This window comes from Phoenix dactylifera, unplaced genomic scaffold, assembly GCF_009389715.1.
Source record: "Phoenix dactylifera cultivar Barhee BC4 unplaced genomic scaffold, palm_55x_up_171113_PBpolish2nd_filt_p 001454F, whole genome shotgun sequence".
Lineage (NCBI taxonomy): Eukaryota > Viridiplantae > Streptophyta > Magnoliopsida > Arecales > Arecaceae > Phoenix > Phoenix dactylifera.
Window position 1 is genome coordinate 57,848 of NW_024068771.1, and position 11,906 is coordinate 69,753.

Sequence of the window (11,906 nt, forward strand, 5' to 3'; positions counted from 1 at the left end):
CTATTTATTCATTTTTAATTAAACAAATATACTGAGAGTAATGAACTTATAAATGAAGTATCAATTTAACTTATAGCATGCTCTAGATAATTGCTTGTTAATCATCAAAATAACACTATCATCCTCAAGACTAAGCTATGAAGAATAAAAGATAATATTAACTGAAAATAAATGAGATACAAATATAATAGATATTTTGATGATTTGAAAAAAGTCCCCATGTACAGTTACAACTTGTTATTTATACACTATATCTCTAACAATTGAATAGTTGTTTTTACTTAGTTGGCCTTCGGACTTCCGCTATTAGTCAGGTAAGGTAAAAATGTTACTAACCTATATATGGAGGTGATGTAATGTTTTATGTTTTATTTTGGTCTCTAAGAGTATTATAAATTTTTTTACTTTTTGGAGGGTGCTAATAAAAAGTTATCAGAGGTTAATATCAATGATCTAGGTTAACGTCCTATATTTCTTTTTCGTCTTCTTTTTCTATTCCTACTACTACTGCTGCTACTCATAGTTAGAGAGAATAGTGAAAGATTCTTTCTTTTTCTTCCTACTACTACTGCTACTGCCACTCATCATATTTGGAGAGAGTAGTGGAAGAATGACAAATCCTCTTATAGAAAAGATGGAAAGATTAGTCATGTCATATGGCAGAGGAAACACCTAGCATAATTTAAACATAAAATTTTCTTCTTCTTATTATTATTACTACTGCTATTGCTGCTACTCATATTTAGAGAAAGTATTGGGAGATGATTCTTCTTCTTCTTCTTACAACTACTACTGCTATTACTACTATTGCTACTGCTGCTCATATTTGGAGAGAGTAGTGAAAGAATAACAAATCCTTTTATAGAAAAGATGGAAAGATTAGTCATGTCATATGGTAGATGAAACACCTAGCATAATTTAAACATTAAATCCTCCCCTAATAGAAAAGGAGTGCAACTAATACTAAAATAAAAAAAAATGCATTTCATTGCATGGTTTTGAAAATTTTTAGTAGAAGTGGTCTGTAAGCAATATGCTACATAACCGGGGACAACCATTCCTAGATGCTCCTAACCCTCCAAATCGTCATAAAGGCATTGAACTATGATGAAGGCAAGATTTAAATCGAGGTAGAAGTATAAGAACAAATAATTTACTAGCTATTTTAGCTATTTTTTTCACAAATTTCATTGTAATAGTTATAATGCTCATGTAAATGCACATGAATACTAAAGATTTTAATTTTAGACGGATGGCTTAATTAAATTTTAATTTTTAGATAATTCATAATTAATTAATTATTATTCTTATTAAAAATGGTTATTGTAAAGGAAAGGTCATATATTGTTTGAACCAATAAAGCTTAAGGCTTTTTACAGTTAGAGTTTGCATAGGCCAAAGAGAGATTAGAATTGCTATGCAAGAAGATTGTTAATGAATTCTAACAATAACATAACTATGGTTAGGAACAGTGTGTGGAGATTAATATTTGATATAGTTTAGCATAAAATCGAATTAGGAATATAACGAGAACTGAAAAGACGAAAAATATTTGCATTTTTAAATAGTATTGATATGATGAGACTGTATAGGCACCTCCTTCACATATAACTTTTTATTTTGTGCAAGCTTGGAGCCCATTCCTCTTGATTGTATCTATTTGATTTCTATGGTGGAGCCTAAGCCATTTATTAGAAAAGAAAAAAGGGAAAAAAAATTCAAAGCAGACATCACATCGATTAATAAAGCAACTATGCAAATCAGCTATCAGAAGACAACTCTTTTGCTATCAGAAGACAAATCTTTCACTCAAACAATCAAACAGCTCCATCTACAGGTCACACCGCATTCTTCCGTGCTCTACTACATTGTTTATTGAGAGGCACATTGCAGCAGGTAGTACCATCAAATAAGATCGGTACACCAGGTTTTTCTCTTTTAAACCTTCTAGGAGCAAGACTGCAACAAACTTAATGGACTTATATACAGAGTATTCTCTGACTATATTCTATATGCTATTCTTTCCATGGTCTTCCGGGTACATATTCTCAGCTAACTTGCCATTTCCAAAAAGCTAAGCAAACTTCAATTTCCTGCAGCTATGAATAAGTGGATCTAGTGATTGCGTAAACTCAGCAGTTCAACGACCAGTCAAAGTTCTGGTAGACTATGTTTACAGGACCTCCATCGTTCAATAGATGTGTCAAGAGACCAGATTTTGTGGCATCCAGGTAGTTCAGAACCCACTTCAGGATATCATTGTCTTGCCCAAAATCTACGCTGTACCTGTCGTCATAGTAATCAAGAACAAGTCAGCAAAATGATATAAAAATATAATAGTGGCTCTGAGCTAGATTTGCCCAGATTCTGCAAGATAGTTGTTTCCTGAGAAATGCTAAATATACAGACATCTCCCACAAAGAACCTCTAAGATCAGGGTGGGTGCTTCTAAAATGTCTGGCTGCAGGGATTACTCTTAACTGTGACTAATGAGTTTAAACCTGAATTTCCCGTGTTGTCTGTTAGAAGAGTCACTAATTTTAATTGTTTTTTCTTTGTTTCTTTCAATGGGACTGACAAGTTTGGATCCTGGCCCATATAGGTTTCAGCCGGTCCAACAATTACGTTCCAGAGTGCATTCCATTCAGGTCGGTCTAGTCAAATTTGTGGTTGAGGATTAAACACAAACCCTAATTGATCAATTTAAGTACACAAACTGGAGAAAAGCAGAACAGAAGATGATCTGAACTCTGGGAAAACTGGCGGACTGCAATGCCCAAGAATGCCCCTTTATGCTCAAGTCTTTATGCAATGACATAGCATGTCAGAACCATCTTACACCACTAATCACATGCTGCCTTGTTGTCATTAGGTGAAAGAAGCATGCCGATATTGCAGCGTTCTCTTTTCTTTGCCTTTTTATTTTATAGTCATAAGACTTCGTCACTGCCCAATATAAGATAAGCCCACAGAGCCGATCTCGTTATGTCTTTGTTTTGGGTAATCCATTGGAATAGGAGTGTTAATTTTAGATGTGTTCATTCGGACTTGGCATGTTGATGTCACTATAAGAGGTGCAAGCCTCGCCGAGGGCTGGACAATTTGGCTGCACAATCTCACCTCGGAGCTGTGACAGCTCGAAGAAGCACTGTACCATCTAAATACTATGGATCCATGTAAAGCTAAGTGACCAGCAGTCCAAACATGGGCCAACTTTCTTGACATTCTTTTCAGAATATAGTTGGGCCCCAAAGCTCGGAAATGCCTGCTGTTGGGAAGGAAGGCCTATTGGATGATCCCAGCAACTTGTTGGGAACAACAGAGTGGTTCAGACAAAGCTTACCATTTGATGATCCTGGTGAGATGCACGGTCCTCTTGCCCAGGTCCACCTCCATCCCGCCATTGAGGAAGAACTCCCTCGCCGCATATCTGAGCTCTGCTTCTACCCCGTCGGCAGAGAAGAATCGCACAGTTGGACTCGACCGGGTTCCATTGCACAGCCCAAAATGGATCAACGGGTTCAGCTTTTCAAGAGCCAACTAAAAACGTTTTTGACAGGACAAACGTCAGCATGGTATTGTTTCATGGTCCATTTATTACTGCTGACAGGAATTATACAAAGCTGGGACCAAAGCAATACCTCTAATCGTCTATCTGTAGCACTAAATGGCTTGACCAAAGAGTAAGGCTGCCTTCGGTTCAGCCTGAGGATGCCATTCTTGATGGTGGTGAGGGAGTAGTGACAGCCTCCAACGATATACTGGAAGTCGGTATAGAAGACTCTCCTGTCAATGACTCCCCCTGGTCTTCCAATACGAATGACAGCGTGGATGACCATTGCATTGTAGAGGTTTAGAAAGAAGGCCATCTTCTCGTCTGCTGGGAGAGGGAAGAGATTCACCCGTTGCAGATCTTGCACCAGGTTTACATATCTACATAACAGAAGAGAAAAAAGTTAAGATAATGCAGTATAGGAATGCCAGAATGCCAGCTCAAAATGGATCGAAGCCTCGCGTTCACTCTGAGGATCTAGCAATGGCCCGGACTCGGCAGCCAGCTCGATTGGCACCGTACGGAAAATACGTGGCCACTCACGGGACTTCCTGTGTGCAGTCGTTTATGTCCCGACCTAGCGTGCCCTAGACTAGATAACGGTCCACAAAAGGGCCACTTCTACAGAAACTATCTTGACAAATCTGACTGACTTCGATATACTTGGGTGTGCAGCTAAAATCCTGAAATAGTCTTGATCGATTGGCTCTTCCTCTAAATGACCAACCTTCAAATGTTGGACTAGAAATGTTGACAATTAGTTCATATGCGAGGTTAGATACGAAAATTATACAGATGTGTATTCATATGCTTGTGGATCATCTAATGTAGCCAAGATGCTATTGGGAAGGGGGCAGGTATTAGAAATTTATATTATTAAAATGGATATTAGATGTATTTTACTAGATGAAGGGATTATCACATATGGACCAATTCTACCTGGTCCACTGATCAGTGAGTAGGTCTGATCAAGTCCAAGATATGGATATGAATCTAAACTGGATTAGCTCTAGATCATGGTTGACTTGGCACCAATTCAGTCCTCACAAAGCAAGTCTAAACCCAAATGCATTGTGATGTATGGTCCTAGCAGTATTTCAAATTTCAACTGATCGAAGGAAGAATTCTATTCTATGGACAAACATAGATGGGCATTCAGTCGAACAGAGGTCGATAGGGACGACTAGGGATGTAAATGGGTTGATAATCGCTGGACCAGATCAAAGCAGCTCATGGGCCACCTCAGTTGCATCCCTAGGAGTGACCCTCCCATCCGTTTTCCTCTTGCCACTGTCTTAACTGCAATGGCCTATATGAATTCAGAAATATATTTTTTTTCTTTTTTAATGATGAAATTGTTTCATTAGATATCAATATTACCTTCGGAACTCCTCACTGGTGCTGATACGGGCGTAGTCCAGATGGTGCCTATCACCTGATGCATAAGCCTCTAGTATTGCAGACATCAGCTTGGCTAGCCTCTGCCCCACCATAGCTGCGGACTTGGGCTCGTTGTCGTTGGTTGATCCTCTAAAATTAAAGCACTTGGTGGTTGCCGGGTCATGCTCAAGGAAACGGTAAAACTGGTGGTGCCCATCTTCAAAATCATTCTCCCTGTATTTGGAAAAGTTTACACATGGTAATCGTATACACAATCACCAAAGATTGTTGGATCATAGATTGGACTAGCTACAAAGTAAGGCCATTGAGATTGAGAGAAAAAGATGAGATCCTGGGCACTAACCGGAACACGTGGTATATAAAGTGCTTCCTTGCAAGCTCTTTCCCAATCTCCACAGCCTGCAACAGCACAAAAGGATGCCAAGTAACACACTGTCGAAGTAGTCCCAGAGAATCAAATGAAAAAGATCTTCGAAAAAAAACAATGTATCATTTTGGTCCAGGGAATGAACATTGAAGTGAGTTATAATGGATGTGAATTAAATGTCTGGATGAGTTAATTATTCTGATTTCTCCACGGAAAGAAATTATGCATGAGCTTTCAACAGTAGACCAACAAGAATAGGACCTATAAGCCCGGGTGCAATGATTTGAGTTCCCCTAAAAAATATATATATATTTAATATATATAATAATATAAAAATAAATAATAATATATTAATATATTAATTAATATATTAATAATGTATTAATAATAATTAAATAATATAATACCAAAACCCTGATAATAGGTTTCAAAAGAAGAAATAGAAAAAAAATATCATTCTAGTCATTCTTGGGTATTTCTTGCTCTAGAAGAGCTTGGACTACAAGCTGGTTTCACATTTTGGCTTGCATCTGAGAGCCCGGAAGACAAATCCTACCTCCGGGCTTGCTGAGAGAAGAACTTCCTGAAATTTCCTATCCTCTCTCCTCCTCTGCTACTCTCTTGTACCCAAGTTGGGATTTAGGGTTTTCATTGCATACCTTCTTCTAAGGGTGGTTCAGGACCGTCGTACATGGGAAACAGAGTTGCCACTTTGTGACTGCTTGCCATAGCTGGCGAATTTTTGAAATATGGACGCATCGTTAAATAAATATTTCAGGGTCCACAGCACGTCGGTGCATTCTGCACTCCTTTAATCTCATTAAGGTATATTCGATTGTTCAGAAGATCATAGGGAAGTGTGTACAGTCATATATATGTATGCAGTCCCTTCGTCACACCATTGCCAGTATACAGCACTACATGAAGTCACAATACATGGAGTCTGCAAAGATAGTCCAGATAGTGGCATATATAGCTCGCTTAACATTGTAGTGTTGTATATATGAGCTCGCTTAGCATTTTAGAGGTACAATATATAGTCTATTTTATGTGTATTCATGCGGATGATGTAGGTTCAAGATGATGGTTTGGTTTGACATAGGTTTTCAGTAGAGCTAGTATTAGCAATTTTGAGTATTAATTATATTATAACTATTGCCATTGGGTATTAGATACTAAGTAATAATTATTAATTTTTATTTGTTGTTGCTATTAATATTGTTATTATCCATCCGAAATAAACATTACAATCATTAGTATTATTATTAGAATATTTAATATATTATGTTTAGTTTTAAATAGTTAACAAATAGTAATCATATGTGCATCCATGCATATAGGCTTAGATACTGTACACGCACCAAGCGCTTCTTTGACTGCATATATATACTACAAACTTTGCTACAGAGAAAGAGAAGATTTAAAAAAAAAAAAAAAGAAAAAAAGCTAAACTTGCAAAACCCATTTTTATATTATTCCACTTTTCCCATGATCTAAACAACTAGCGTACATAATTTTTTCAAAAAACTTCCATTTTATAAAATACTTCTGATAGCAACTAAATGCACCCTTAATGAATTGTTTACGATCTCCCGCAAGGGCAAAAGGTAAATAAAGCCCAAAAGAAAGAGATCTTTTCTTTTTCTCTGGGTTTTCATTAATATATTATTAGTGCAGGATGCTGTAAATTAGCTTAATGATCAAGCTAATGAATTCCAGCTAAAAAAGGAATCGGGTTTTTTTTTCCTGATGAAAGGGAAGGTTTGAAACAAAAAAAAAAAAAATTGACGAAGGGGGAAGAATCAAGAAAAATGAAATGAAGACAAGGTCCTTTCCTTTTCTTTCCTTGGACACGGAATTGCAAAGCTCAAAGGCCACAGTTTTCAAACAAGAAAACAATCGAATTCCAAACAGGAAAACAACTAAAACCGAATTCCAGATGACGTTTGCGGTGCCTCCGCAAAGCATTCGAGGAGAACCACATGATAAAATATTCAACGAGAATGAGTAGTCTACCGGCCTATGAAACAATGTTCCCCTTTGCTTTCTAAAACAATCGAGTGCTTGACATCATGCTTGTGGGCATCAAGCAATAGAAATAAAATAAGCAAGGGCGCCTGCGACAATTGGAGGAGGTCCAACGGTCAAACGGGCAGAAAAGACTATATATATGAACACAGACAACGTCTATCTTTCGACTTTATCCAGATGACACGTATATATAGCCCACAGCTGATCCACTAACATTTCGGGGTGCAGCTTTATAAAAGTCAACCGTTGCGAGGGGAACTTGGTTACGGCAAAGATTAAAATGGTCAAGACTCATGAATTGTATCATAAAGAAAGGAAACATCCCTGAAGGCAGGCATCCAACGTAATCTAGACCCACTATCAGAATCCTGAAGACGATTTGAAAATGATCAGCAACTTGGACCACGGAAATCTCAGTGGCACCATCCCTTTGCAATATCGCACAAGCCGAGCATATGGATTAGCCCAGGCCATCCTGGAAAGAGACGAGACCAGGATTTGGCCGGCAAAGGCACGGCACTAAGCATTGCTCCCCAATCAATGAAGTCCCAAGATGAACCGACCTCATTAAGTGGAGTCCCATCAGAGCCACAGTTCGCTACCCGCCGAAACATCAAGAAATCAGTGGAAATCTCATGTAAACTTCTAAAACAAGTAACGGCTATAAACCGACGCCACAACCGAACAATCGGAACGGTTCCGGTGGTTGCGGCGCAATGAAGTCCTTTCGCACCCTCGTATGGACCCTACCCAAACGGCCACTTACACTGCCACGAGCCACACCTCGCATTTCTCCCGCTCCCTTGTCGGACCCACCCGCCCTATTTCTTCCAATATATTCTCTATATACGATGGACTCTATGGTCGATCGGTAATAATTCTATTAGATATTGCCTCTCCAATCCCATCTCCCCAAGTCCCCCAGATCACAACCAAAACTTAAGAAATTCTTAGTCTCGGAAGTGGAAAATAATTAACCGTTTTCCCCTTTTCTATATTGAATCACTATTTCGGAAATGTAAAATTTAAATTTCAAAAATTAAACAGGATGGAAGGGGAAAAATTGGTACCTTTTTTCTGCCGCAATCCAGGTGATGAATAATCGCCTCCACCATTTCACTCCCGGAGAAGCAATTCTTCACGATCTTCATCTTGGTTATCCGGTCCTGGATCGGAAGCCGCTGCCTCAAAACCCTCACAATCCCTAACATCGCGTCCGTTCGTTCCTTCTTCAACTCATCCTCGTCGTCGAATCCATATACCGGGACGCTCGGCGCTGTCTCCGGGCACCGCCGGCCGACCATCTCTCGCAACCTCCGATCAAACTCCCCGCTATTCCTTAACGAATTCAACGCCACCAAGCCCCCCAGAAGCTTCTCGTTGAAGAAGATCTGCGGCACGGCGGCGCTCCCCGAGCGTTCGGTCAGCTCCTTCACCCTCTCCGGGAACACGTCCAGGTTGATCTCAACGTACGGCAGCCCTTTCTCTCGAAAGAACGATCGGACGGCGCCGCAATCCCGGCAACAGGATTTCGAAAAGAAGCTGATCCGGCCCTTGATTTCGAAGTGATCGCGATCGTTGGATTCCTCTTCTTCCCTCTCCCTGTCCCCTTTCATCCGTACGATGACCTTGAGGCCGGAGAGGTGGAACTCGGTGACCGGGTCGCCCGTTTCTTTGAGGGATGAGATCCGCTTCACGATCGCCGCCGAGAAGCTGTTACCCCGATCGCGGAGGTACTTCCCGATGGAGGACACGTCCACGACGGGGGAGTTGACCGAGACGGAGCGCTCGATCGGCGGGAACTCGTCCGGACCGGTCGACCGTGTCTTCGTCAGCCCCGCCGGCGCCTCTGGCCGTGGCAGATGGGACGGCGGACCGACGATCCGATCCTCCTCTCCGGCGATCTTTCCATTTCCCAGCGGAGCTCCGGCGGGGATCGTGGGTGAGTGTTGATCCATGGGAACGGATTCCGCCGAGAGAGGGAGCTCTCTCAGTGCTTCTTCTCCCATTGGTTCTGGGAATCGCGGAGCGAAACAAGCCGGAGAGAGCGAGGAGATGAGAAGAAGGGAGTATGTTGGGTAACTTGGGTTTGTTTGGAATCGGTGGCGAGAACGAAGAAAGCGAGGGGAAGATTTAAAAGAAGAAGTATGCGAAGCATTCGATCAGAAAAGGTCAAGACGTTATGTCTCCATCTATCTCACCGTCTTTATTTGGAATTCTTCTACGCGGGCTAGGTCGCCGGCGAGCACGAGTTCGGCATCCTTTTATGGGTGGAATTGCTAAATGACAGTATTACCCTTACGAACGAGAGGGGCTGTCGAGGATTTGTGGGGTAGAGAGGTAAATTTGGAGAAGTGGAGGGGGAGTCTTAATTCAGGGGTTCTATGAACTATGGGCGGCGTTGGGAAAGGACCGAACGTTAGACTTTTGCCGGCTTTGGTGCGTTCGGTTCGACCTCAACGGAGCTCCCTAGGGGGTGCCGTTGTGGATTAAGAACATGCCACGTGGAAGTCGTCGTTTGCGGAGGGATGGGAGATTCGATTTAATTTTTCGCGGTAATCACGGGCCAAACAAATCAAGAATTTATGGGACGCGATATGATGGTTTTGAATTCGGTGCACCAATTTTGTATCAGGGCCATTAGATCCAACGGTCTTAAATGCAGTGGAAGAAATAGTTTTTGGATGGAGGGTCCTGATTTAGTCTCTAGCATCATAACTGAACAACGGGATTACATCAATTGGGCCAATTTGAGGATTATCATGCGTTCATCTAATCCATGTTTAATTTAGCTTTTTCTTTGCTTTTGGTTTTTTTTTTTTTTTTTTCATGGAACAACACCCGTTTTTCCACCCTAAAAAGCACCTAAGATGGTGGTATTCTCTAACCGACAAATGCGGATCACCGGTCTGGGGCCTGCTAATCAGTCAATTTTTTCAATTTTTTTGGACTCCCCGGGACTCCGTTCGCCCATCGAGAAGGGGAGAAAGGATCGCACCCGTGCCGGAGACGACGTCTTCGAGCGGCTTGGCACGTCATTACCGTGTCGGGAGCCGAAACTAACGCAATCTCGTTGGGCCCAGTCGTAGGGCGAGATCACGGCGAATGGATCGCCGACATACTGTTTCTGGCCGCTATTCTCCCATTCCAGTGGACTTCTTCCTCCTCTTTTTCCACAGTTTGGGTCTTGGAAGTCATGATTCATGGTGACCTTCCATGAAACTAAGTGCCCAAAGAAGACGAATCCCAACCGAGCAAATGGTCCTGCTTTAGTAATCGTGCGCATTTGATGTATTCAAACTTGATATCTAGCATTCATGTGCATTACCTAAAGTTTGTAATAGCTATGGACTAGAGAAAATTTGAAGTGTTAGCTGGTTTTTTTCTATATTGTGGAAGGAGTCATCATGAGTTTAACCGTGTGGACCATTTTGGATCCTAATTATGACCACGTGCTTAAGTTATAGGGATAAAAGGTCGGTCCATTGATTGAGTAACGTGTCAAACACCTTGCTTTACCCGCTTTTGACAAGGTAGACATAGAATCACCAAGAGTTCACTGGTCTCCCCTGATCTGAGGCAAGGATGGGCTCCATCCATGGCAGCCAAAGACATCAAAGTTGTAGAAATTTCAACAATTGGATTCATGGAAAATTAGATACAGCAATGCTGCTGGCCCAACCCTAGTATCAGGAAAAAACCCTTCACAACGAACACGTCATGTGAAGGAAGGGGATTGGTGCACATGAGATCATCATAATTCTTGATTGAGTTCTATTTTAAAAGAGCAAGCCACTTACAACAAATGGCTCCTTTTGTTCTTATTTTTTGTTGTCAGATTTGGAATCCAAAGCATTTTGGAATTCGACAGGCCTAAGAAGAATCTGAATGCGATTCTCTTTCTATTTACAGTGAAATAATGCAATATATTGGACATCACTTATAATTATGTAGGTAATAAGAATTTGCAATTTGCCTTGACTTTAGGAATTTTCTACAACTAGGGTTATAGAGGGCTTGTAATCCTAATGTATAGTTCCATTTGCAAATATAAGGATATTTATAAATTTAAAAAATGAAATTAAAGAAAGAGTTGCAAATATGCACAATCAAATATTTAAACCAACAACTATCAGAGATAAAAAAATGAATATGCATGATACTTGTACTATATATATATTTGACTAAAAATACTTTAATATGTGATAGAATAAGGACCGACAGGTGAAAGATTTCTTGGCGAGTGAACTTGCGTTCGACTCAATAATTGGCTTGAATTTAGTTCTCTAAGTTATTAAGCGAGCTAGGCTAGAACTAGGCTTAGCTTATTCGAGCTTGGTTCAATTTAGCTCGAACTATAAATATATTATTAATTATATATTATATATTATTTAATTACTATTCATATAAAGATTATTATATATAGTTATATATTTATTATAATTAATCTAAGTTTTATAAAGTGCAAGATATTTCAATTGTTAGATTGAAATATAATTAGAAAAGATGGTCAAAAGGCTTCAAACAACCTCAATCTCACACTAGATCTCTTAA

At 40.3% G+C, this 11,906-nt stretch overlaps 1 protein-coding gene across 1 annotated transcript; it reads right to left on the reverse strand.

Annotated features, from left to right (window-relative positions):
- Window positions 1–1,717: 1,717 nt before the first annotated feature.
- Window positions 1,718–9,659, reverse strand: LOC103723538. The gene is made up of 6 exons (XM_008814482.4): window positions 8,423–9,659; window positions 5,298–5,353; window positions 4,934–5,167; window positions 3,642–3,933; window positions 3,344–3,540; window positions 1,718–2,286 (listed from the first exon to the last, which is right to left on the reverse strand). The coding sequence occupies exons 1-6, from the start codon at window positions 9,359–9,361 to the stop codon at window positions 2,133–2,135; spliced, it is 1,872 nt and encodes a 623-aa protein (XP_008812704.2). The 5' UTR covers window positions 9,362–9,659; the 3' UTR covers window positions 1,718–2,132.
- Between the last annotated feature and the right edge of the window lie 2,247 nt (window positions 9,660–11,906).